The sequence below is a fragment of the Equus caballus genome, chromosome 26 (genome assembly GCF_041296265.1).
Source record: "Equus caballus isolate H_3958 breed thoroughbred chromosome 26, TB-T2T, whole genome shotgun sequence".
NCBI classification, from domain to species: Eukaryota; Metazoa; Chordata; class Mammalia; order Perissodactyla; family Equidae; genus Equus; species Equus caballus.
The window spans coordinates 39,645,750-39,672,931 of record NC_091709.1 but is presented as its reverse complement, the minus strand read 5'-3'; the positions used below and the strand labels follow the sequence as shown (position 1 = coordinate 39,672,931).

The following is a 27,182-nucleotide window of genomic DNA, read 5'->3' as shown; positions in this document are numbered from 1 at the left end:
AGTGGTTCGGGGCTCCCCAAATCCTATATTGGGGCTAATGACACAATTTGCTTCTGCACTGCACACAAAATGAGTAAGGAACAGGATGTTGGGAGAAACTTAAACTGATAATGTTAGTCAAATTTCAAAACACCCTTGTCTACAGAAAGGATGGATCTGAGCACAGTCATCAGGACAGGATGCATCACGTGACCTGGAAAGTAATTTCATGTAGTGCTCTGGTGGCTGAAATGGGGACATGAGGCCTGGAAGGCAAACCACGATCACTGGCAGAGAGTTAGAGCCCCCACAGTGGAGGAGGGCGCCAAGCCAGGACTCTAAATAGGGTAGCTGGCATAGGACGGAGAGGTTTGGAAAGAGTGCTGCCAGGCTAGAGCAGCCTGGGCCCAGGAAGGGATTGGTTTAATGAACAGTGATGTCTGCAAAGCGGTAAAGAGATCCCGGAAAGGACAGAGTAAGAGGGAAGAGTCCTAACAGGGAGTTTCCCTGACGGTAGTTTCCAGTATTAAAGGCTCCGTGACCACACTGGTTGATTTACATTAAAGGGAAAGTGCTGGCAGGGTTGACCACACTGGTTGATTTACATTAAAGGGAAAGTGCTGGCAGGGTACTCGTGGTACGTAACTCAGGTTACAGCTGTCCGAGTTTTGAAAACCACATACTTCTTAGGCAGCTGTGCAGTGCGAACACCTGAGTTTAATGGGCAAGAGTTAAACACACTGAGATTTCTTCAAGTGCTCGCCTCTGCTGCAGAGTCAATGGCAGTGGGCAACTACTATTCTCAGGAAATAATATATTTTAGTTTTAAAATGCAGTACCAAAATAAATGCTTTAAAGGACTATGTGTAAAAGGTTGAAAATGATATTCGACGAGTTTAAACTTTTAGAGAAATAGAGAGACAGACCCATATATTGGCATTTTCAAACTTTACTTCATGGTACAAATTTTGTGCTACCTTTAGATGATATATTAATTTTATTTTCTTTACATAAGTCAAGGAAGAAACAATCAGATCCAAATATATTACAAGGCATTTAGGGAAGTGTGTTTTGTTGTCCAACAGAAAATTATGTGAAATCTACTTTCAGAATTGAAATAGACTTGTTTAAAAGCACGCTCCTGGATCCTTTCTTCTTGAGAATATATCCTGGTTTTAGCCTGAAGTATCAGTAAATGGATTAAACAAATTCTGTCTTCCAAGGTTAACATTCCAGATGTTCCAGAAAGTCATATTCAACACATTCTTCCAGTTGTTTGAAGACCCTTGGGCTATCTGGGACAGGAAACTCTAAGGCTGGAGGTCCCTGAGTGTCAGCAGGCAGTTTGCCTTGGGTTTTAAAAGCACAATTTAGAGTCCTGAAGAATGGCATCAACTGCCTCATGCTGGAAAGAGAATGTTGGCGCAGAAGAGGGAATTCACTCTTCATGGCGATCTCATCAGAGCTGCTGATTTCCTGCAAAAAACCCCAGAAAAATGATGTGGCTTCGCTGAGGGTTAGAGAGGCAAGGGCAGCATGTGCAGATGGCTAAACCTAAGAGATGGGTTCTTCATGAAAATTCATCGTCAGCACTGAGGACAGCAGCATAAACTCAAATTCCAGATCCTCAGTTGACATCTTCCACCAGGACTTCACCCTGAGCCCACTCCCACTGCAGGCCCTTCCCCCAAACAACGAAGGGACTCAGGGGTAAGACTGCTTCTCTGTGACTGTGCTGTCCAGGAAGCTTCACCTCGTAGCAACTGGGATGAGAAAGTGACATATAAATGACAAGGTAAGGATGGAATTTATAACCATCTCCAAGTTTTAACACTCACAGAAGAGAGATCTTGAAAGCTATTAAAGTCATGAAATCAAGTGGCATACGCAGTACTTCACTTACTGCTCACCCCTCTCCCCTCTGCCAGGAAGAGAAATTTTAAAAAGGAAAACATTTACCCCATATTTTAATTTCAGAAGTTCTAGAATCCTAACAGTGTGGGGCTTGCATTCTTGGTGATTCTCCTCTAGATCTGACGGGAGGGCAGGGCCCTCTGTGTCCACTTCTGGGACAAATGCCCACCTGTAACTGGAGGAAAAAATCCGAGGTCAGGCATGCCAGGTCAGAGCCCACATAAAACAGATTTTTAAACAGTCTTATTGAGATATAATTCACATACCACACAATTCACCCATTTAAAGCATACAATTCAATGGCTTTTAGTATAGTCACAGAACTGTACATCCATCACCACAATCAATTTTAGGATAGGCATTACCCCAAAAAGAATCCCTGCTCCCTTTAGCTATCACCCCTCATCCCTTATACCCCCTTGATCTAGGCAACCACTAATCTATTTTCTGTCTCCACAGACTTACTTATTCTGGAAATTTCATATAAACAGAATATGTGGTCCTTTGATACTGGTTTCTTTCACTTAACATAATGTTATCAAGGTTCATCCACACTGTAGAATGTGACAGCACTTCATTTCTTTTTATTGCTGAATATTTCATTGTATGGATATAGCATGTTATTTATTCATTCGTCAATTAAAGGACATTTAAGTTTTCTCCACTTTTTGTCTATTATAAATAACGTTGCTGTGCATATTCATGAACATCAGAACCCATTTAAAAAAGACACTTTCTTTTTAGAGCAGTTTTAGGTTCACAGCAAAACTGAGCAGAAGGTAGAGAGGTTCCCCACATATTCCCTGTCCGCCTCTGCGAGGCACAGCCTGCCCGACTTCAACACGTCCCACCAGAGTGGCACATTTGTTACATCATTGTCACCCAGAGTCCACGGCTTACCTTAGGGCTCAGTCTAGGTGCTGTGCATTCTATGGGTTTGGACAACTGTATAATGACACGCATCCATCATTATAGTATTGTATGGAGCAGTTTCACTGCCTTAAAAATCCTGTGTTCTGTCTCCTTCTCCCCTAAGCCCTGGCAACCACTGGCCTTTTTCCTGTCTCCAGAGTTCTGCCTTTTCCAGAATGTCACATAGTTGGGATCATAAAGTAGGCAGCCTTTTCAGATTGGCTTCTTTCACTTAGTAACGTGCAGTTAAAGAGAACTCGCTTTTTAACCACAAACATTTCTACATGATTACTCTCTTTAGGGGGATGGGACAGAGAAGAAGTGGCATCTGGGGCCAGGCATGAGACGAAACGTATGAGCAGCTGTGTTAAGCCCAAAGGAAATGTAAGCCAACAGGGGCAAAGTGAATTGGAGGCAGCATGATCCATTTATTTAATTAAAAACAAATGGACAAAAAAATCTACACAGATGCAGTGAGGACCACCAGCGGGTGCCTCTTGTTTTACAAACATTTAGTAGCAAAACCCACCTAACCCCGCCCCACCTCCCCCCGAAACCCATTCGTAAACACTACCATGAGCCAAATTCACAAAACCACAGATGCTGCAAGTAATCTGAAACTTGGTAGTCTGAGCAGGCTCATCGGCCACTAGGAACCCATATACTGCATGGGAAAGAACAAGTGAGAGTGCTTATGAGGAAAGAAAAGTCACCTACTTCAAAGAGGACACAAGGTCTTATCTGACTTACATTTGAAATAACGGCATCTTGTCAGGCGGAAAAGAAAGTGCTGTGTCCAAGAATTTGCAAGCTGATAAATACAAGACGAGTTCACTCTGGGGTATCTCCCACACTGAGGGCCCATTTCCAACAGCGACTGAAACTTTTACTCTGTTTATTTTGTTGCTGTTTCTATAAATTTGCAAAGAAAACCTTGTTATAAATTCATTCACATCTGCTGTAGTCCAGTTGTCTATGCAATGTCCATAAGAAGATTTTTCCTTTTAAGAAATGGTCAAAACAGCTGGTCCCTTCACAAGTACTTCAAGAAAACAGTACTTAGGGGCCAACCCAGTTGTGTAGTGGTTAAGTTCACGTGCTCTGCTTCGGCAGCCTGGGGTTCACAGGTTTGAATCCTGGGCGCAGACCTAGCATTGCTTGTCAAGCCATGCTGTGGCAGCGTCCCACATACAACAGAGGAAGATTGGCGCAGATGTTAGCTCAGCAACAATCTTCCTCGAGCGAAAATAGGCAGATTAGCAGCAGATGTTGTTAGCTCAGGGCCAATCTTCCTCACACACACAAAAAAGAAAACAGTACTTAACGTTAGATAACCCTACATCATAAAGTGATGTCCATTAGCCTTCACATATGTGCACAGACCCTTGCACTACTTACCTCAATGATTCATCATCCTCTTTCAGATCTTCTTCAAGCTGTATGAATGCCTGAATCTTAAAAAGAAAACACGAATTCAAGTTACTATTTGAGAGAGTAAACTCAACGTTTAAAATTTACATGTCCATAAAAAATAGCAAATAAAGCAAGAGAAACAATCAAGAAAATGAAAAGACAACCTACGGAATGTGAAAAAATATTTGCAAACCAAATATCTGATAAGGGGATAATATCCAAATATATAAAGAACTCATACCACACAATAGCAAAACAGCAAACAATCCACTTAAAATATGGGCAAAGGACCTGAATAGACATTTTCCCAAAGAAGATATAGGAATGGCCAACAGGTACATGAAAAGATGCTCAATATCACCATCATCATGGAAACGCAAATCAAAACCACAATGATATATAACTTCCCACCTGTTAGACTGATTAGCATCAAAACAACAAGAGATAACAAGCACTGGCCAGGATGTGGAGGAAGGGGAACCCTTGTTCACTGTTGGTCAGATTATAAACTGGTATAGCTACTATGGAAAACTATGGAGGTTCCTCAAAAAAGTAAAAATAGAACTACCATATAATCCAGCAATCCCACTTCTGGGAATATATCCAAAGGAAATGAAAACACCATGTCGAAGCGATATCTGCACCCCCATGTTCACAGCAGCATTATTTACAATAGCAAAGACGTAACTGCCATCAACAGATGAGTGGATAAAGAAAATGTTGTATATGTACACAAGAAAATATTATTCAGCCATAAAAAAGAAGGAAATTCTGCCATTTGTGACAACATGGATGGACCCTGAGGGCATTATGCTCAGTGAAATAAGTCAGAGAAAGACAAATACTGTATGATCTCACTTATACGTGAAATCTAAAAAAAAAAAAAAAAAAATGACCAAACTCATAGAGCACATCTGTGGAAAGGTGGAAGGTTGGGAGACGGGGAATTGGAGGAAGATGGTCAAAAGGTACAAACCTCAAGTTATAAGGTAAATAAGTACTAGCAATGTAACGTACAACACGATGAACATGGTTAACATTGCTGCATGGTATATATGAAAGTTGTTAAGAGAGTAAATCCTAAGAGTTCTTATCACAGGAAAAAAATATTTTCTTTCTTTTCTTGTCTATATGAGATGATGAATGTTAACTAAACTTATTGTCATCATCATTTCACGATATATGTAAGTCACATCATTATGTTCTACACCTCAAACTTATACACTGCTGTATGTCAACTATATCTCAATAAAACTGGAAAAAAAACCAGTTTAAAAAAATAGAAAGTAATATAAAACAATACAAATTAGTTGGAATAACTGACAGTTGAGAGATCAAATATGATTATAGGGTAAGATAAAATATTCTCTTTTTAACCAAGAGCTATCAACTTGATTGAAAATTTTGCTGATAAAATTAGATACATGTCAACTATATTTTAATTTGAAAAATTAGATACATATAAAATAGTATATTATTCCCAAAAAAGCATGTAAAAAGCTCCAAATTTGCTATCAAGAGTAAAATATTTGTACTTACTAATTCAGAGACCATTATTGGCCACAATGAAGTCAAATGTTGGGCAGATATTCTTAGCAGCAAAACTCTGAAAAAAAGAAACATCTGAGCAGCAGCTATGGGTGTCTGTCCAACTCTGAGATTGTCTGTCAGGCGTTCTAAGGAAAGAAGAGTTTAAAGATGTCACACAAATACGCAGTTTGGGGTTTCTCATTAGACAAAGAAGAAAAATACAATAGTAATTGACACTTGATAAGAACCCAGTATGAGAAATGGGTGTTGGGAGAACGGTTTTGTGCCCCTGGTTTACGCCCTGCCCTCCTCTTTGTGAAGGGCAGCAGCTCATGGTCTTTGCTAAAGGAGGTGAATCAAGTGGCTCTCATTCCTCTGCCACAGCTGAGTAGAGAGGCATGAACTTTGACTCAAGCCCAAAATCCACTGGATGATCAATAACCATTTAAATTTTCTCCTATGGATACAAAACATGAGACACAGAAACCACAGACAGTCCTTGGTGAGTGATGGAACCAGAAGATCATACAGACTGGCTGGCAGATGACATCATATTTTGGGGTGAGGAGTGGGAAATGGAGTGAGTGAATAAAATAGATTTATTCAGTAAAGTTTAGATTTGATGGCCATGATAAAAACTTTAAGTCTTGCAAGAAAAAAAGTTGTGAGTTAAACTCTCTAGTCCCTAACAGTCTTCCTCACTGCTCCACTGAAATAACTGTTTGTAGAATGTGACTTTCCCCATAATTTAAGGCTTCTTAGGAACATAACAAACTGCTACAGCAAACAGCTGAACTGCAGTCATGCCAGTTAAGATTTGCTGCAGCACATTATTAATAAACTTCTCTTTATTTGGGCTAGCCTGAGTAGGTTTTTACTTCTTGCCTTTAAAAGTGCTCTGATCAAATGAAGGAGCAGGCATAGCTTAGACACTTGAAAAACAAGCTGGCATTTTTTTTTTATTTTTTCCTTTTTCTCCCCAAAGCCCCCCGGCACACAGCTGTATATTCTTCATTGTGGGCCCCTCCAGCCGTGGCATGTGGGACGCTGCCCCAGCGTGGCCCGACAAGCAGTGGCCCGTCCGCGCCCAGGACCCGAACCAACGAAATTCTGGGCCGCCTGCAGTGGAGCGCACAAACCCAACCACTTGGCCACGGGGCCAGCCCCCAAGCTGGCATTTTTAAAGAGTGTTTTGTGCTTCTGGTTCTGCACAGATGGAGTTAAGTATCTTACATCCTATTTACCTAACTGTAATAAAAACAAACAAACTTTGAACAAAATACATAAACCAACTATCAGAAAACTGAAAGAGGATGAAAAGAAGGCTATACTGGCTAGGAACCTTGGAACTTAAGGAAAGACCTGGAGGTGAGTTCCCCAGAAGTTTTTTATTTTTCATTTTATTCTGGCCTGGGCATTTGAGAAGACCGCAACCTGGAATGCCAAAAGTCTCAACTTGAATGAGAAAAGATAACCAAAAGACACCAAGTGGGGGATAATATGGAGGGTGGAATTATTAGAAAAGTATTTTAAAGCTGCTGCCTAAAAATACCACAACAATCAGCTATGGACGCTTGAAACAAACAAAAAATAGAAAGTCTCAACAAAGAAACAGAAGATACAAAAAAGAGCCAAATGGAAATTTTAGAACCACAAAATACAATCATTGAAGTAGAAATGCTCACTGATGAGCTCAACAGCAGAATGGAGATCACAGAGGAAAGAGGGACGCTGAAGACAGAATGAATAGAAAGTATTGAAACTGAACACACAAGAGAAAAAAGATCAGAAAAAAAATGAACAGAGTCTCAGAGACCACTGGGACAACAAAAGATCTAATATTTGTGTCATTAGAGTCCCAGGAGGAGAGGAAAAAAGAGTATAGGTTGGAAAAATATTTGAAGAAATAATGACTGAAAACTTTCCAAATTTGGTGAAAGACATAAATCTACAGATACAAAAAGCTGAGTGACCTTCGAAAAACATAAACCCAAAGAAATCCAAATGCAGTCACACAATCAAAGTTCTGAAAACTAGAGACAAAGGAAAAAATCTTGATAGCAGTCAGAGAGAAATGACACATTTCCTAAAAGGCAACAATGGTTCGAATGACAGCAGATTCTCATCAGAAAGGAGTGGCACATTTCTCAAGGGCGGAAGGAAAGGAACTTCAACCCAGAGTCCTACTTCCAATGAAAACATCCTTCCAGAATGAAGGAAAAAAACCAAAACCAAACTGAAAAGAATGAAGGTGAAATAAAACGTCTCAATGAAGGAACACTAAGAAAACTTGCTGCCAGCAGATCTGCACTAAAGAATGGCTAAATGATGTTCTTCAGACAGAAAAACGATAATGGTAGGAAACAGAGAACACCAGGGCTGATAAAAAGAGCAATTCAAAGAATAAATACATAAGTAAAAATAATATTCTTTCCTCTTGAGTTTTTAAATTATGTTGGTCAGTTGAAAGCAAAAAGTGGACCACTGTGTGGTTCCCAGTGTATGTAAAGGTAATATTTCAAACAACTATATCACACGAGAGAAGACAGAAGCACTGTAAATGCTGATACTAGTAGACCATGTAAATATGTATAGTTTACATATACTGCTGTCCCTGAGTAACCACTACAAAAAGCTCTATCAAGAGACATACTCAAAAAACACTTTAAATGTGTTACATCAAAATAGAATACTAAAAAAAATGTTCAAGTAACCTCAGGAAAATAGAAAAGGGGAAACAGAGGAATGAAAAACAAGGAACAAACAGAAAATAAATTAAATGGCATAGTCAATCCTAACATGCCAATAATTACATTAAATATACATTGTCTACACACATCAATTAAGAGAGAGAGATTGGTAGAATGAATTAAAAGAAAATGACCCAATTATATGCTATCTTACACAAAACTCACTTCAAATATAAGGATATAGTTAAGTTAAAGGTAAAAGGATGGAAGAAGATATACTACACAGACATTACCCAAAGGAAGCTGCAGTGGTTCTCTTAGTAGTAAACAAAATAGAACTCAGAGCAAAGAAAAGTACCACGGGCAAAGAGGAACATTACCTAGTGGTAAAAAGGGCAATTCAAGAAGAAGATACAACAATCTTAAATGTGTACGCACCAAACAACAAAGGTGTAAAACACATGAAGTAAGAACTGCCAGAACTCAAAGGAGAATAGGCACTGACAATTACAGCTGGGAACTTCAACATCCTTACCCCATAACTGATAGAATGCCCAGGAAAAAAGTCAGAAAGGATAGAGAAGAATCGAGCAATATCAACTAACAGATGCTAATCAACATTTATAGAACACTCCACTCAACAACAGTAGCAGAATACATATTCATTAAGTGTTCATGGAACATTCACCAAGATACACTATATCATGGATCATAAAACAAACTTCAACAGATTTACACACTACAAAGAATGTTCTCTGACCATAATGGACTCAAACTAGAAATTGATAACAGAAAGATAGGAGGAAAATCCCACAAACACTTGGAAAGTAACAAACTCCTAAATAAGATATGGGCTGAAGAGGAAGTCTCAAAGGAAATAAAACCAAATACAAAGAAATGAACAAAAGTAAAAGTACGTCATGTCAGATTTTGTGGGATACAGTTAAAGTATTGCTGAGAGGGAAATTTATAGCACTAAATGCTTACATTAGAAAAGAAGAAAGGGTTCAAATCTATAATCTAAGCCTCCACCTGAAGAGACTAGAAAAAGAACAAAATAAACCCAAAGCAAATACAAAATAATAAATAGCAGAAATAAATAAAATTGAAAACAAAAAACAATAGAGAAAAATCAGTCAAACTAAAAGCTGGTTATTTGAAGAGAACAATAAAGTTGATAAACCTCTAGCAAGACTGACAAAGAAACAGAACAAGGCACAAGTTAATCAATATCAGGAATGAAAGAGGGGATATGCCTACAGACCTCAGAGACATCAGAAGGATAACGACATTCGAATTACCATTTAAATGGGAATGCATAATGGGACACCCATTCTGGAAAACCACTGGGCAGTTTTTTACACAGCTAAATGTACATTTACCATAGGATCCAGTAATCATACCCTTGTGTATTCATCCTAGAGAAATGACAACTTAAGTCAGCACAAAACTCTGTACACGAGTGTTTATCAGAGGCTTTATTTGTAATAACCAGAAACTGGAAACAACCCAAATGTCCTTTAGGTAAATGGATAAATGAACTGCGGTACATCCATAAAATGGAATATTATTACTCATTAAAAAGGATCAAACTCTTGATACACCCATGGATGTACCCCACTTGCCTTTGGATGGATCGCAAAGGCATTACACTAAATGTAAAAAGCTACTCTCAAAAGCTGTATGACTCCATTTACATAACATTCTCAAAGTGACAAAATTGAACTGATGGAGAACAGAGCAGTGGTTTCCGGGGGTCAGGGTTGGGTGGAGGGTGTGACTATAAAGGCGGTGACATGAGGGAGTTGCTTCGTGGTGATGGAAAAGTTCTGTATCGTGGTTGTGGTGCTGGCTACAAGAATTTGTGTATGTGATACTTTCATACAACTAAACACACACACAAACATACACAAAAAAGAGTGCATGTAAAAACTGGTGAAATCTGAAAAACTCTCTAGTTGAGTTATGGTAACATTCCAATGTCGATTTCCTGGTTTTGATAATGGACTATGCTTATGGGAGATGTTATCCCAGGGGAAGCTGGACTGAAAGTACACAGGAACACTCGGCACTATTTGTGCAACTTCTCATGAGTCAGTCTATTTCAAAATATAAAGTATTAAAAGTGGTTTGTACACATAAGGCATATTTCATATTGCAGCTCCCAATAAAAACTAAATTCATGAGATTTTTCTTCAGCCAAGATGATCTATTTCAGAATCCCTAATTTTTTTTTCAACGTCTAATATTCCTTTCTTAGCTGAGTGATAAACCTTACAAGCTTAAGGAGTCCTTATGAGCAGAGAGCTGGAGGAAGCCTGGGCCAGAATCCTTGTACTACTGTTACAAGTTGCAGTGCCTCGTTTAGGCTGGCCACTTAATCTTGCTGAGTCCTCATTTCCCATCTGTGAAACAGGAGTAGCGCCCTGACTCCACCTACCTCAAAGGACACCCACTAAAGAACATGGCCTATTGTTGGGAGCCAAAGGGCTCAGATTTCACTCCAGGTTTTGCCAGTTAGCGGCAACACAACTTTAGGCAGGTGCTAATCTCTCTGAGCATCAGTATCCTGGTGTAAAAATAGAGCTAATGGACAATAAGAAAGACTTAAAAGATGGACAGTACCCCAATGGACCTAGGATGAGCCATACTCATTGGGCTTAAAGGGAATAGAGTGTTGCCTCTAGATCTTTCTGATCCCAGAGTCAGGGGCCTCTGTTGGGGGGTGATGCCTATCCCCCTCTCATTTTAGACAAACAGCATTTTGTCATTTTTTAAAATTTTAAATAATTGCTTTGGGCTTATTTACCAGTTCTTCTGTGATTGTCAAATGAAAACTCAACTAAATCAGAGTCAGGAAGGCCAGTAGGGGGAGCTCTCACGCCCTATTGTACATTGTTAGTTACCCCAAATAATGCTGAAGGAAGATTTCTCTAAACACCCAGCAACAGCCCAGCCAATGAGAGCCCACAGCTCAGCCAATGAGAAGCTGTTGCTACCCTGAACTGTTACTTTGTTCCAATGGACTTTCGTTTAGAACAGCCCCTCCCTGTTCCTCCTTTTGCTCTTTCCCTTGTCTCCAGATTTGCCCTCGGTTCCCCATAGCGTGCACATACCAAATTGCAATTCTTTTGGCTATTCCTGAATAAACTTGGTTTAAGGGTAAAATTACTGGCGAATTTGCTTTTTAAGTTGACACGATCAATGTAAAATTTACGTCACTTTGAGCCAAGACGCATGGAGCTGCTCAGTTCCCCACCCTGTGCACATCGACCTCTTTTAGTGCTACTTGATGGTGCTATAAATCAAGGAAAAAGGACCCAGAAGGTATCCCAAAAGAGAAACACTAGAAATTCCCTATTCCTGCCTCTTATTAGGCCTCAACTATTTACCATGGTGTGCAACCTAGAAGCTTCTGGAAGCATCTACTCCCCTCACTTGGGCATCACTGCCACACAGGGACCAGTCAAGTGTCCCAAGACTGTGTCAGAGAACACTCTGAATTCTATCATCACAGGACCTCATGGAGGTTTGGCTTATCAACAGTCCTGGGGACAATGACAAGATAGAGGAAACTGTCAGTTAATAAAAAATTAAAGGGGGTAAAATGTTTATTTTTCTAACATAGTATTTTTAGAAATACAGCACTCGAGCTATCCAAATGGAGGATACTTATTTAGAGAAATTCCTCCTTCCCTAAGAGCACAAAACCCATCTCCTATTTAAGTCAGCACTATGCTGACTTTATTTTATATACAAATATATATTATATATACAATATAAATAACGTATAGAGTATTATATTGCCCCTACTTCTCTCTCCCTCTCAGAGGCATGGTTTCTCAGAATTGTTGGATGTTTAAATCCTGCAATGTCAAATTCTCCACACCACTGTTTGAGAAAGGCTGTTGTCTCTTCTTTTCCTGTTCTACACACCTAATACTGTCTCTTTAGCTTTTTTGGGCCTCAGCTCAAATTTTAGGGGAGTGAGTGATGGGAGATGAAAGAGAAGGAACAAGTATTTGCTCTCAGGGTAAGAAGGCACTGAAAGGATAGCTGGGTACACTGCTCAACATGCTCTCCTTTTTATTTTCCTCCTCTTGCCTCTACCGAGAAAGTGTGCTTCAGACCACCGTCCAGTGGCCAGGCGCATAAAGCACTGTCACGGATGCTGCGCACGAGCTGGAGGAAACACGACCCCTCTAGTTGTTCTTTCTCCTCTCCCGATTGTGCAGGGATGCAACAGAGTTCAGCTTTGCCTGCATTCAGCCGAAGTCTTTGGAGGGCTGCCATCGCCTTTCCTGGCATTCCTGGTCGTCATCTGATTGAATCAACCTCTTATGAATAATTCAAGAAAGGCATGCTACTTGTATTTGTCAATATCTGAATATCTGCTTTCACATATCTGAAGTACTCAAGATATTATGATGTGAAAATCTTATGTGCTGTACATGTTGAAATTGTCAGCTGAAGGATAAAGGTATTTTATACTGTAACTATAAAATATTGTCACAATTAATAATTGTGAAATCTGTTACTGTTTCGAACTGAAACAATAAGACCTCTCAAATAGTTAAACAAGCAGGGAAGTGGACTGACAAATAGTACTGATATCAAGAGTCATCAAGATGAGAAGAAGCACATGCTTTGTGAGCTGACAGATGTTTACCAAAAATTTTTTTAAAAGGGCAGAGTAAGAGATTTATATCATAATTCTACCTGGAAACAACCCAAATGCCCTTCCATTGGTGAATGGGTAAACAAACCACAGAATGGAATACTATTCAGCAAATGAAAAGGAATCAGCTACTGATAAATACAATAAAACAGATGACTCTCAAATATATTATGCCAAGTCAAAGAAGCCAGACTCAAAGGTTACACACTATCTAATCTCATTTATATGACATTCTGGAAAAGTCAAAACTATATGAACAGAAAGCAGATTGGTGGCTGCCAGGGGCTGGGGTAAGGGGAGGGGATGATTTCTAAGGGGCATGAGGAAACTTTCTGGGGTGATGGAAATGTTCTCTACCTTAACTGTGGTGTGGTTACAGGACTATATGTATTTATTAAAATCCACAGAACTGCATAACCAAAAGGGTTACCCTTACTGTATATAAACTATACCTTAATAAACCTGATACCCTCCAAAAAAATTTTACACCATAAGTCTAATATTTGTAGAATTGTTTGTTAAACTCACCTTCATAATATTAAACAAAAAATCCTTTGAGAATTGTATTAATTTTATTTGATCCCATTGAGGCTATGAGTCTTAAGGAAAACACATTCCTATTTGAGAACTCTTTTCTATCTTGTAGGAGGGCAAATTAAAAACAGAATGTCCGCTTTGCAGCTTCAACATTTTATAAGGAGGGAAAAAACCCTTCAAAATCATGTATAATATCCACAATAATTCATTTTTGAAACAGATGATATAGTGAGTACAAAGAAGAGAAAAAACTGTTATGGGAAAATTAGGTACTTCTCCAAAATCTTGCTCCTTCCCTGGCCTCAGTTAGTATTGTAAATTCGAAGTATCTTGACTATAGGAAGAATCTAGCAGAAGACTGCTGCGAAAGTACTGTCAGACTTTTAAAAACTACCTAATAAAAATTAATAGCATTATAAGAATTGATTTTTAAAATAAAGTTTCAGGTTTACTGACATAGAACTTTCCAGCTTCTTCTCCGATCACTCCTGCTGAGCACTCATTTTAACACTTGACTATTCTGCCAAACATGCTGTGGGCCCCTCCAGCAGCAGCCCATCTCAGCCAGGCGTGGGTCCGCCTGTGTGTGGGGATGGGCTGGGAGTGAGGGAGGTGGCCTTACCTTGGATCAGAGGGAGGTAAAGGTGGTATTGATCAAGTTCTCCACTGAAGACAGCAAAAGCCTGGCGCTTTAGCAGCATGGCTTTCTGCTCAGAACTTGAGAACAGTTTTAAAGAACTGCTCTGCATGTCTAGAATAAATACAGCAAATAAGTTTCACTTCGTGAGAAAACGACACTTAGAGGTAAGTGACAGAAAATTCATACTAGTGTAACTCCCATCTTCCCTGGTGAAAAAGCATCGCCTTTATTAAGTGAGGGCATATGGTTATTATTCATATTTATTTGTAAAAATACTTATTATTTAGTGATACTTAACGATAGGGTATTAGAAGAGGATATGAGCTGTACAAAAGTACTCCTAATAAATTATGGTAAACTTATCACTGGTTTCAAAAGTATTTCTCCACTATAAAGCTGTAGGAAAGGCTGTTAAGGCATTCTTGTCAATAGATCAGAACTGAAGGGCTCATTCATTTTGTCCCGACCTTGTGCACATCACGTTAGTTTGTGGCTTAGATGGCACCAGAAAAGGCTTGAGCAGGGTTCTGAAATATGTGCTAAGAGCTGATTATGATGGCATTGGTCCTGGAAAGTGTGACTTATGTACAGGTAACACAGAACTTACTCATTAAATCTTTAAACATTGTTTTCTCATGAGTCAGAAGATGGTCAATAATGGACTTCCAACTGGATATTAAAAAAACCAAAATTAATCAAATATGCAAAGGATGACAGTATACTTAAAAGCCTCAAAAAAGAACATGCCCCTTTAGGATCTATTAAAAATTGCTTTCTGAAAAGAAGTTAGTGAAAAGAATAGTTTTCATATACGAGAAAGCTAAGCAAAAGCTTCTCATTTACAACCTTAACGCGGGAAATGAATACTGGAATGAATAACATGGGAAATAATGAATACTTCCCAGCTTACAATAAAAGAAAATATAAGTCGTCAAAGTACTTTGGCATTTTCAAGGGTTGCCCTTGAATATGTGCGCACAGGATGATATTCATATACTTGTGTTGATGGGAAGAAATGGTGGGTAGTGAAGACAAAGACCACTAGTTTTCAAACGGGCTCCCCCAGAGAGCAAAAGAATTACAGGGTGAGAGCCACAGGGCTCTGGTGGTGGTTGGGCTAACTTTCAGGCCATACAAAAAAGCTGACCAATCTCTACCCTCTATCCCTACCATTAATAAAGACACATTAGCCAAGCCCGGGGGGGAGTCATGGAGTGGTTTTGTTGACCTCCAAGAAAAAGGCATAGGAAGTTGATCTCCCAGCTGTATCACAACGGATCTCTGCCGCCAGCGCAGAGCCTGGCCAGCTGCAAGGCCTCAGTAAGAACTCATGGAGCGTAAGCTGAGACATGGGATAGGAACACTGCAGTATCACCAGCAGGCTCTGTCATCTTAACATTGGTCAGGATAAGAATTACTAGACCAAGTACCACTGGAAGCCCCTATTATGTTCTTTAGGAATAATATGCTCTTTTAATTGAAATTCTTCTTCTTCTTCTTTTTTTTTTGGTGAGGAAGATTAGCACTGAGCTAATATCTCTTGCCAGTCTTCCTCTATTTTGTATGTGGGACATTGCCATAGCATGGCTTGGTGAGTGGTGTAGGTCTGTGCCCAGGATCCGAATCCATGAACCTGGGTCGCTGAAGTAGAGTGCGTGAACCTAAGTACTATGCCACTGAGCCAGCCCCCTGAAATTCTTTTTGTGAAAAAGGTGCCTTTGTATTTTCAAAAGACTTAATTCGTCTCCCATGAATACACACTTAACATATGAGCTTGTGACAGTGACGCCCTATGATTTGGGTTGATGCTATCTCTGATCCCACTTCACGTATGAGAATTAATTATGTAAACTGAAACACTTTTCCTCTTGAAGATTCAGAGCACGTTTTTATCAGGACAGCATTTCTTACTGCACACAAGAAGTGTCCATCTGAAAGAAAGCAGGGTCCAAGAATAATTCCAGGACTTCTTTCTTCCAGGCTCGTTTTGTGTAGGCATAGCCACTCAGAGAGCTCAGCAGCTGAGCGCCAGCCCGGAAACTGGGAGCGTTGTAGGCGCTAAATGGGGGAGTAAAGTAAAAGGGGTCAAGGTCAGAGACTGTCCAGTGAAGACCACTTGATGCTCTCCCATCACCTATTTTTCTACATTTGGGTGGGATACGTGGAGGACACAACATTACCTGTGATTGCGTAAGTAAGGAAAAACGTAATAGAGCAGGCGAGAGACCAATGGCACCGCTTTCTCTTTCTCATCGCTTCGATAAACCATGTCCAGGAGAGATGCCAGAACCTAAAAGAACGGGATCGCAAGATAACAGAAACCTTCTGAAGCAAGTGACAAGAAGAAATTTAGTTGTGAAGGTGGAACCTAACAAGAGAACTCCATGGTGCAGCTCGAGGCCAAGACTGACTGACGAGCTCACTGGCACCTGAGAATGGACCACCTTTGCAAAGAATCAGGACGGCAGTAACTTCCATAAGGGGTGACAAGTCAGCTGTGTGTTTACCTCTGCCAGGAGAGAGAGGGCTTGCACACTGTACACCGAAGGGGCAGATGCGGACACCATCGCCGAAGTGGCAGCAGCAGCATCTGCTGACAGAAAGAGCATTGGGTTTTAATCGTGGTGAGTGGGCCACCATTTATGCCCTCAAAGCACCACATGAACGTGAGTGGCTAGCCCCCACCTTTCATACTGATTATGTATATAAATATATGTTTGGTATTCTTCTCTGTTAACGTGTTTAATTTTAGCACCTAAGAATCTGGGTATTTTGATCAAATAAATTAGGATTGACTCACTGTCTTCCTCCCCATTTCTATTCTCATCATCATTTTTGGAACTTCAACATCCCTCGGGATGTTATCCTGGCCTCTGAGCCCCTTGACCTTTTCTCTTCCAACAATTTTTTACTCTGTTCCAGCTCAGCCACCCACTGTCACCATCATACCCTTGACCTCACTGATTTCCAAAATCTCCACTTCCGGCATCCTACTCTGACCACATGTTATCTTTCCTGCTCACTTACTCCTGAACTCTGCTCTGACAATTTCCTGACTCCTTGTACAGGCCTCCCATCCCTTGAGTCTACCACCTTAACCACCCATCAATCCCATCAATTCTTCCAGCCCTTCTGTTGTCTAATTCCCCACCTACACCCATGATGTATCATCTAACTTGCAAACATCCGGAACTCTTTCGCTTCTCTCTCCCCTTGAAGCACTGACCTAAAAAAATGCCCCGCTGGCTAAACTGAATGATGTGCCTATGTAGTTCTGCGTAGCTAAACGCTCTGGGGAAAACCAAACCACTATGAAACTGATCTCACTTTATTTCATGACCATGAATCTCAAAAGGACCTGATGCTACCAGATAATCCTACCACTTGTACCTCAGTGGTATGTTGGCTTTCTCACTCTCCAACATAATTCTTTCACATCCTCCCTCGATAAAACATCAATACCCATCCCTTCCTAGCTGATAACCTCACCTGATAATTTCATTGAGGAAATTAATGTAAACAAACGGGAACTCCCTCAGTCTGGCCACTATGAGTTACCATCCAGAACTTATATCCATGTTCTCAGCCTTGTCTCCTATTTTGATGGCCATGTTTCTGGCTCCTATTGAAGAACAATAATTCCATTTATGATATTAATCCTGGCCCTATGGCTGTCAAGGACTTTGCCTTCTAACTATCCTTTCTCTCTTGGGCATTAATTCCCTCCTCCCTGCTACAGTGTTTCATCACCATGCAAACATGCTTTGATATACTCCAATTTAAAAACAGACCAAATAAAAGATATTGTTTGGTCCTTTGTTCTGGTTGGTTACTGCCCTATTGACGACTAAGCTTCAAAGAGTTATCTATACTCACTATCTCCTCTTCCTCATCTCCCATCCTCTTCTCCATCTACTCCAATCAAGTCTTCCCGCCTCCAGTGACTTCCATATTGTCAAATCCAGTGACTCTGGCCTTATCTCACTCTACTTCTCAGCAGTCTTCCACTGGGTTCCTCCTCCTTCCTCTCGAAACACTCTCTTCTCATAGTTTCCATGACTCTATGCTGTCTTGGTTTTGCTCCTACCCCAGGGACCACTTAATCATTTTTTCTGGCTCCTTCTCTTTTCCAGACATCTCAAATTTAATCCTTGCAAAACCAAACTCAATTTCTCTCTCTAAAATGTTCTTGCTTCAGTCTTCACCTCAATAATTGCTTAAGCCAAAAACCTAAGTCATCCTTGATTGCCTTTTTTCTAAACCACTATATCCAATCCATCAGCAAGTTCTGTTGACCTTGCATTTAAATCAGTCCACCTTTCTCCATCGCCCTTGCCTCCAAGCCAACATCATCTCTTGCCCAAACTACTGGGAAATCCTTTTAACTGGACTTCCAGTTTCTGCTCTCATCTGATACAGCCCATGTTGCTCACAGCAATTGTTTTTTAAAGACTGAATGAGATCCTGTCACTGCTCTAAACACTTTAATGGCTTCCTGCACCAAGTGGGATGAAATTCAAGCTCCTAACCATGCTCTATAACAAGTCCAACAACCTTCAGCCCCCACTCTCTTCCTGACCTCTGCCGACCACTCATTAAGCTCCAGCCACACCAGTCTTCAGGTTTCTTGGTCTAAGCCCACTCTCACCTCAAGGACTTGCCATCCCTTCTGGGCAGTGCCTTCCCAGGTCTTTGTGCAGCTGCCCCCTTATCTTTCATTTCTCAGCACAACTGTCACTTATTCGGGCACGTCTTCTGGAACATCTAAAGTGACCCCTGTCCTACTCTCAGTCGCTGCCTCATGGTACTAAGAACCCCCCGAAATTCTCTCGGTAATTTACTTATTTTTTTGGCCCTTAAAAAATCTTTTATTTTGAAATAACTTTACATTTTCAGAAAAGTTGAAAGGAGCCCTTTGCTAATTTATTTTTTGATTATCATCTTCCACGCCCAGAGGCCCAGCTCATTTTGTTTGCTGCTATGGCACCAGTGTGCAGAACACAGTGTGTGCCACGTACCAGACGCAAATCTACACATAAGAACCTGCACATCCACTGCATGCATACAACTTTAAGTGGAGAAATATACTTCACTTTGAAGCCTCATTCTGTATCATGCTTTATATGGCCAATATGTACACTTAGTTTGTTCAAGACTGAAACATAAACAAAATACAGTTATGGTCTACACTTGGGTTTTTTGGTGCTTTATAATTTACTAATTAAGTTTTATTGAGAAGCTCAAAAATCACCTCCAGCTTTGGAATTCTATAATTTTTTTTTTGGTGAGGAAGATTGTCTCTGAGCTAACATCTGTGCCAATCTTCCTCTATTTTATATATGGGATGATGCCACAGCACGGCTTGATGAGCGGTGCATAGGTCTGCACCCGGGATCTGAACCTGCAAACCCCTGGCTGCCGAAGTGGAGCACACGAACTGAACCACTACAGCACCAGGACAGCCCCTATCATTTCTTTTTTTTAAAAAAATCAAGTAATTATTTTACCACAGTAGTGTCTTAAGGTTAAATGTAATTTTTGCACAAAAGCCAGGCCCAGTAACATTTGACTGAACACAGCCAGCACAGCTGCACTGGCGGTGGAGCAGCAGTGTAATCCCTATGATAGTATGTACAACAGAAATAACTGAGGGCAAGTTAGCCAAGGAGAAGCAAGAGCTCTCTTTCCCTAGAACCACAACTACAACCACAACCACAGCCTGAGAAAGCATAATTGTTGGTTTATATTAGCAAATGACAGTATACCACTTATAGTGTCTTCATTATAGAGTAATTACAGTGTAATTATTTTTCTTATGCAAACCACAACACTTCCTATCAAACAAATACGGCAAGAGTAATGGATGGGGGTACCACAGTTTGTCTGTCTAGCACACCACCCTTCCTCCTCCTGGGAAGAGAACCCCGCGTTCAGGTGGGAGCCCATTTCTCGTGGCTCCAGTGCACCAGCCCTTCTTCCCGTCCTCCGGGTCAGCTGCATGGCCCGAGAGGAGCCAACCAGAGTCTTTGCATGGGACTTGACTAACCTCCTCTGAGCACCTGCTATACCTGAAACCAGATACTGACGCCTGGGCTTTTCACTTACGTGAGCCAAAGTTTTTTATCTTGTTGTTTTATTTCTGTTAGTCTAAAATAGATTTCTGTTACTTGCAAGAGCAAAGAGTTCTGACTTCCTGACACTTCTCCCTTTGTATATTAAAAAGCACAAATTTAGCTTTGGTTCTGCTGCTGTAACTAGTGTGAATGTTTATGACAGAAGTCAGAAAGGCTAACGGTTTCGAACATCGACTCTGTAGTGGGTACTCTGCTATGTAGTTCATACTGAGAACTCAAATGCAATTTTTTGCCCCTGTGATAATAAAACTGAGACCAAATCTATTTTCTCGTCCGTTGTTAAGCAATACTGGGACTGGGCAGACTTTCCTGTCCCAGTGTTAAATAATACTGAGAACCAGCAAAAATAATTACTTGCTCCAAGATATACTTAATCCCGAAAGAAAAACTGTAAACCAACTACAATGGCTTACTTATGAAAACGAGCAGTGTGCTCACCCAGATTCACTTCTGGACCCTCACCTGTGCTGCGCCCAACCATCGAGAGGTATTTTATCATTAACTGCCTGATCCCCACCAGTTCTCCACCTTGAAAGATCTGCCACAAATGGCTCAGCCACGGCCCTACAACCCTATACACGTGCTCCCCCAAGGCCCCCCGTGAGACACTCCTGCCACTCTAAGTGTCTCCCTCACTGCAGTAGGTCTAATAAGCTAAGATTTGCTTCATTGACAGATTTGTCTGGTGGCCTTTGGGACACTGGCAATCGACAATCTACACTATTGAATTTAATCCAGACTCCTCAAGAGGACCTGGCTGATGACTGATCCTTCGAGTAAACACACGCGTCTCTTTTGCAAGTCTCCCGACTATTTTCATAGAGAGCCATAACATCATAATGCTGCAGTCCGCCTCGTCCACGCGACCCCCATTACAACATCTTCACACTTCGGCCGACGACTACACACAAGGATCACTGAAAGGCCAGGGCGTGCTAGTCGGAAATGAAATACACGACGTAAACTGCCTGACAACAGTTTGTTGGTTTTCTAAGTTCTCTCTCCAAGGTTCCACAAAAAGGAAAACATGCATTCTCATACTCTTTTTTCCCCGCACAGCTTTCTATCACTGAGTCTATGCAAATTATCTTGGCAAGTTACTTTCCTGGCCCCCCACCTAGGGCTTAACACAGTGGCACACGTCACTCAGGACACTATCAGTGAATCCTGTTGTTTATTTGTGAGAAATAAAAACAGACAGTTTATTTAGGAAAAATAAAAAATTGGACCCACTAGCTGGCAGCGAGAGTTATTTTCTGACCCTTCCACACCTACCATACAAATCTTCCTCGGCGTCAGATTCCTCCAGAGAGATCTGAGGCTGGGCCTTCACTTCCAGGTTTCTGCTTAGCCAGCTGGTTTGTTCCAAGGAAGAGCCAGCAATGCTCCCCACAGCTTCCAGGATTCTCTGAGTGACTTCCTGAGAGCAGTAGGAAGAAAGAGGAAAGAAAGTTAGTTAAGGAAAAGAAACTTAAGTGCCTGAAACAGCCCCATCCAACAGAAATATAATGCAAGCCACAACTGTGAACCATATAGGCCATATTAAATTTTCTACGAGCCACGTTAAAAAGTAAAAAAGAAACAAGTTAATAATGTTATCCAAAATAGCATCAGCATTTAAAAATTATTGATGAGATTTTACAGACAGGAATGGAGGAAGTTAGACCTGAGAACGAACACCAATCTCAGATCTGATTCTGCGCAGCGTTCACTATCTACGACATCCTCTGAAGACGGGCAGCTCCTGGAACACTAATAGTCTGTCCAACGCTTTCACATACAGACCTGAAGGTCTTTTTGATCCTTCTTGCTTTCTAGGTTGGGGGTTCTTGTGACAAAATCATTCAGCATGCTGTTGAGAGACAACCAACTTTAGACTCAGAACGCCCCAGAAATAAAGTAGGTTCCAGCAGAAAAATACAGTAACGTGAATGCTGGGACACGACAGATACCTGAGAAGCAGAAAATACCCAGGGGGAGCGAGATTCAACTGCACGGATTCCTTTAACACACCCAACAACGAAGGAAAGTTCTCTTGTAAGGCCGTGACTGGGAGCCTGTTTTTAAAAAACATAGGAAAAAATACCCAACCGTGAATAAGTCAAAACAAAATGTGTACTTATTATCATTTTTTGATCCAGTGGTTGAGAAGCAGAGGGAAGATGGCATATCTGACTGATCTGTTTGTTCTTTTTAAATTAACACATACACAAGCTCCATTTTGGTATTCTGGCAAGAACTTAGTTTGGAGACCTGAAATCCTGCTGCTGACAGGTCAGATGCTTCCCGTTTCCTCGTCTATGAAATAAAAGCCTTAGTCTCTCGGCCTGTCTAGCTCTAACGTTCAGCTTCCCTGGTGCTGCTGGTAACAGAGACAACTGCTCGAAGGTTGCAAAGCCTTGGGTCAGGGGCCGCATCCACCAGGAAGCTATCTTCAGCAGCTCTCCAGTCAAGCCCCACCAGGCATGAGGAGGATTCAGATTGCTGCTACAAAGTGAGGCCACACAGCACAATCCGCTGCCGCTCAGCTGCAGCCAGAGGGCCCCAGGTTCGAGTCCTGGTCCCCAACTTCCTGCCTCCTGAGTGACCTCGGCAGTGCCTCCTCTGCAAAAGGAGGACAACAGGCATCTGACCCACAGCTGCTGTGAGAGCTCAGACATCCCTGAGACCACTGTCACAGACGCCTGTGTTACAGTACTTATTAAGCTATCATGAGGAGACGCGACCAGTTCATCTTCAGCTCCTGGAGGAAAGAACAATGATGCTTATGGGTGAAGGGTGAACAGCTGGTCTGAACTTAACCCCACACTCAGGGACTCCCGGGGTCATGACCCTCGATTTACCTTCCTGCACCTTCAGCATGTGGTGAGTCACAATAAGCACACAGAACATGAACTGTGTGAACCCAGGAGCCTGCACCTAGCTGTCAGATTTACTTATTGTGAAACTCCAGAAACAAATGTGAGGATATGAAAGCTTCCTTGAGAAGGTGTCTGTATCACCTTCATCCTCATTACGGCAACAGAGAATGCCCCACACGGTGGAGGGGTTTGGGAGCTGCCCCTGGGGCGTGCCATTGAAAGCTGTGAACGAGGCCCAGTCAAGTTCCTTCTCATCCGTGGAGAAATGCCTGGAGAATCTGCTTCAATACCTCCTGTCGCTGAGACTGCTGAATATGGATGGACGTTAAGCTCATAAACCCAAGCAGAAGCCATCCAGTAGAACACAAGGGATGTAGTGAGGACAGCACAAAAAACAAACACACCTCCTTTTTCTAAAAGAGGTCTTGAACGCATTCCTTTTCTCTTTTTTGGTATCAACTCAATGTGAACTGTTTCTTTTAAAGTTTACCAAGCCTCACATAAAGCTTTGCTAACACAGAGTGTTCAACATACAGCACACGAACTGAGAAATGTCAGATTAGGTCTCTGGAGAAGGATGAGTAAGATCATCAGGGCATGCCCACACCTCAGGAAGAAATCAGGACAGCGTTAAGGTATTTATGAACAAAGGCTTTCCCACAGTCAAGAAACACAATCCAAGTAATTATTTACAATCATTGCAACAGCACCCACAATTGGGAGGCGCTTTGAGGGGCTGCATTACCTCTGGATGAAAGCATAGCAGAATTGCAGCACGGGGATATCCACGAGGGGCGACTTCTGCAAATTAAAGTGAAACCTGTTACTCCACACTGGTAGGAAACGGGCTGAAAAAGAATTCAAATACAAAATGAAACAGATTCTACATCCTAACAAAGCTAAGGTTTTTAGCCAAAGAGTCTTTCAAATGTAATAATAAACATGAAAGTTCCCCCAAGGGTAACAACAACAAATGTATCCTAGGAGGTCTCAAATCATCAGGGCCCCATCAGACTGCCAGAGCCATTCCCTCTCTGTTTGCCGGCTTCCCATTCCAGGCTTTCAGCAAGCATGTGGGGAAAATGCGGCATTATAACCGAAACTTCCCAAACAAACAGCGGCCAGTGTTGACCCTCATGAGCGCATGTGACCAGCTACAGGCAGGAGACAACAAAATATTTTAACTCTTAGCTCAAGGAATGCCCTCAAACTCAGCCCAGACGACTTCCCTAAATTCCAAGTGGCTGGAATTACTTGCAAACTGGTTTTCAAAACACACATTTTTTCCTTTTTTTCCCTCCTTGCTGGTAAAAAGCTATTTGTAGAAGTTATCCAAGTTGAGCTAATTAAATTAACCACAAAATGTAATTTAGTTATCTGAGCAGCCAAAAACCAGTCAGCCAGGCACGATCTAGTTTTTTTTTTGGCCAAGACAAGACCAGAAGTTGCAGATATTTGTGGAAATTCAAATAACGTGAAGGAACAAGACCTAAAAGCACCTGTTGTGTGTATAAAAGCCGGCCCAGCGCCTTCTCCCAGAGCACAGCTCACCTGTGGGTCTGCATCCTAACGCCATTCCTACCGGCGTGGAAGGTCAGCTTCCTGACACCTGAGACTTGCTCAGAGTCATAAACACAAATCCACCAGGGATCTGGCGGCCCCTCCATCCCCACTCCTCTCTTCCAGCATTACATTACTTTAACACTGACGTACAAGAGTGACAAGAGCGAAAGGCAACAGGACTGTCAGGCATTTGAGGGAGACCCAGGGGCGCGTCTGACAAACCGTGTGGAAGTTGCCTGTGTCCACTTTACACCTGAGTCCTTCAGCACATCATACTCTGGCTTCATGGTGTTAATTTTCAGGCTGGCTTATCTGCTTTTCCCAACTAGGATACAGGCTGAGGAAGAGCAGGAACAGCCTCACTATTCAGGATTCCCCACCACGGATGGACACAGTTGATTTTCAATCAACATGCGGAAGGAAAGAAGGTGACCAGGGCCCGGGGTCTCACTGACTGGTTAGAAGCCCAAATGGGGCCAGGCCTTCCCAGCACAGACATTTCTATCCTGAGAGAACGTGCAAGAGGCCCTTTCAGAGGAGGAGCCCCAGACGGACAGTTCCCCTCCAGGGCAGGAAGAGTTATAAAAATGGCTTAAGATATTCTTGGTCAGTTTTCTCACTATGGGGTGAAAAACGGCCGAAACCATTTCTGATTCCAGGGTTCAGCCTCTCCTCACCATCCTGAGCATAATGACCTTAATATTTAAAAATTATATTCCTTTTATTTGTTATAAAAATGTTTTACTATGGTAAAATATACATAACAAAATTTACCACTTTAACCATTTTTAAACATACAGCTCAGTGGCATTCAGGACACTCACAAGGTTGTGTGACCATCACCACCACCCATCTCCAGACTTTTTTATCTTCCCAAACTGAAGCTCTCTACCCACTAACCACTAACTCTCCATTTCCCCCTCCTCCAGCCCCTGACCACTACCATTCTAAACCAGAATTTCTAAACTAAATTAAACTGTCTCTATGAATTTGACTACTTTAGATGCCTCATATAAGTGGAATCATACAATATTTGTCCTTTGGCGTCTGGCTTACTTCACTCAGCATGTTTTCAAGGTTCATCCATGTTGTTGCATGTGTCAGAATTTCATTCCTTGTTAGGGTTGAGCACTATTCCACTGTATGTGTAAACTGCATTTTGTTTATCCAATCATGCGTTGATGGACACTTCGGTGGTTTCTACCTTTTGCTATTGTTAATAATGCTGTCATGAATACTAGTGTACAAATATCTATTTGAGTAAAACCATATATGCCTTTTTTTTTTTTCTGAGGAAGATTCACCCTGAGCTAACAGCCATACCAACCTTCCTCTGTTTTTCAGTATGTGGGCCACCAGCACAGCATGGCTGGTAACATAGTGGTGTAGGTCCGTGCCTGAGAACTGACCCTGGGCCGCTGAAGTGGAACATGCTGAACAGTCCCACCGGATTATAGCTTGTAATGATCACTTTTTCCATTTTACTAATTTCATTTAAGGAATTATTCTTAAATTTTTCCTATCTGCACAATTTTAAATCACCAGATAGAAGGCAGTTATTTCAAGGCTGAAATAAATCACTGGTTTCTATCAAATTAATTAATTAAGAACAAAACAGCTCCTACACTTTCAATGAGGAGCTCTGCCTTGATAAAAGCAAAACCTCTAAGGGCATAAAAATATTAAACCTCAAAGTCTGTTCTGTTTCAAGACCATTGTGCATAACTGAAGAAGCTCTCTGTGCCTCACAGTCCCCCTCAACTCCTAAGCAGAAATTGAGCAAAAAAACCTCTGAGAGCTTCATGGTTCAGCCACATCACCTGTCAAATGCCACTGCTTTCACCACAGCAACACGAAATCTCTTCTTTCTCAGAATGTCTAGAATGAGTTATGTCCTCTGACACGTAATTTCTGCTTTTATAAAAACGACAGAAATTTTTAACCTGCCCTTTGACTAAGATGCTCTCCTTGGCCTGACTCTAGTCAGGCTCCTCTGAATTCTCTTCTCAACTAGGCCTCAACATCGTCCTGTGAGGGCTAAAACTTTCAGACAAACAATTTCATCCGCCTCCCACACTAAGAGACTTGCACAGACTCCAGCATGGTGCCCAGCAGCTCAGGGCCCCGTCCCTAGGATGATACCCCACCCCTCAAACCCCGGCGGGAGGAAGCTCCAGGCTGCCACAACAATTTGCCATTTGTTCAGCCAAGATCCAGGAGACTCCTGATCTCCTTTTTTCAGAGTGTTTATTAAGAAAAGTGTACAGTTCTAAATCCTTCCTCTGTCCCTTTGAGATATGTATGCATCTCCCACAACCCAGGAATGCCTTT

General features: G+C 41.5%; 1 protein-coding gene across 4 annotated transcripts in view; it reads right to left on the bottom strand.

The window, feature by feature from the left end:
• Positions 1-912: 912 nt before the first annotated feature.
• Positions 913-27,182, bottom strand: part of DOP1B (DOP1 leucine zipper like protein B) — a 97,877-nt gene continuing 71,607 nt past the window's right edge. The window contains exons 24-37 of one of the 4 annotated variants that reach the window (XR_011432852.1): positions 24,034-24,089; positions 22,380-22,484; positions 22,213-22,279; positions 21,703-21,847; positions 16,801-16,883; positions 16,474-16,583; positions 16,205-16,351; positions 14,901-14,962; positions 14,276-14,404; positions 5,758-5,824; positions 4,204-4,259; positions 3,556-3,717; positions 1,939-2,068; positions 913-1,455 (exon numbers count right to left, since the gene is read on the bottom strand). Coding sequence is in view for 2 of the 4 variants with exons in the window: in XM_023630119.2 (XP_023485887.1) it covers positions 1,204-1,455; positions 1,939-2,068; positions 3,556-3,717; positions 4,204-4,259; positions 5,758-5,894; positions 14,276-14,404; positions 14,901-14,962; positions 16,205-16,351; positions 16,474-16,583; positions 16,801-16,886; positions 21,703-21,847; positions 22,213-22,279; positions 22,380-22,484; positions 24,034-24,089 (1,644 nt within the window). In the remaining 2 variants the exon portion in view is untranslated. Of the gene's footprint in view, positions 1,456-1,938; positions 2,069-3,555; positions 3,718-4,203; positions 4,260-5,757; positions 5,895-14,275; positions 14,405-14,900; positions 14,963-16,204; positions 16,352-16,473; positions 16,584-16,800; positions 16,887-21,702; positions 21,848-22,212; positions 22,280-22,379; positions 22,485-24,033; positions 24,090-27,182 lie in introns of all 4 variants that reach the window. The other 3 variants (XR_002804224.2, XM_023630120.2, XM_023630119.2) reach the window with 3 other exon arrangements.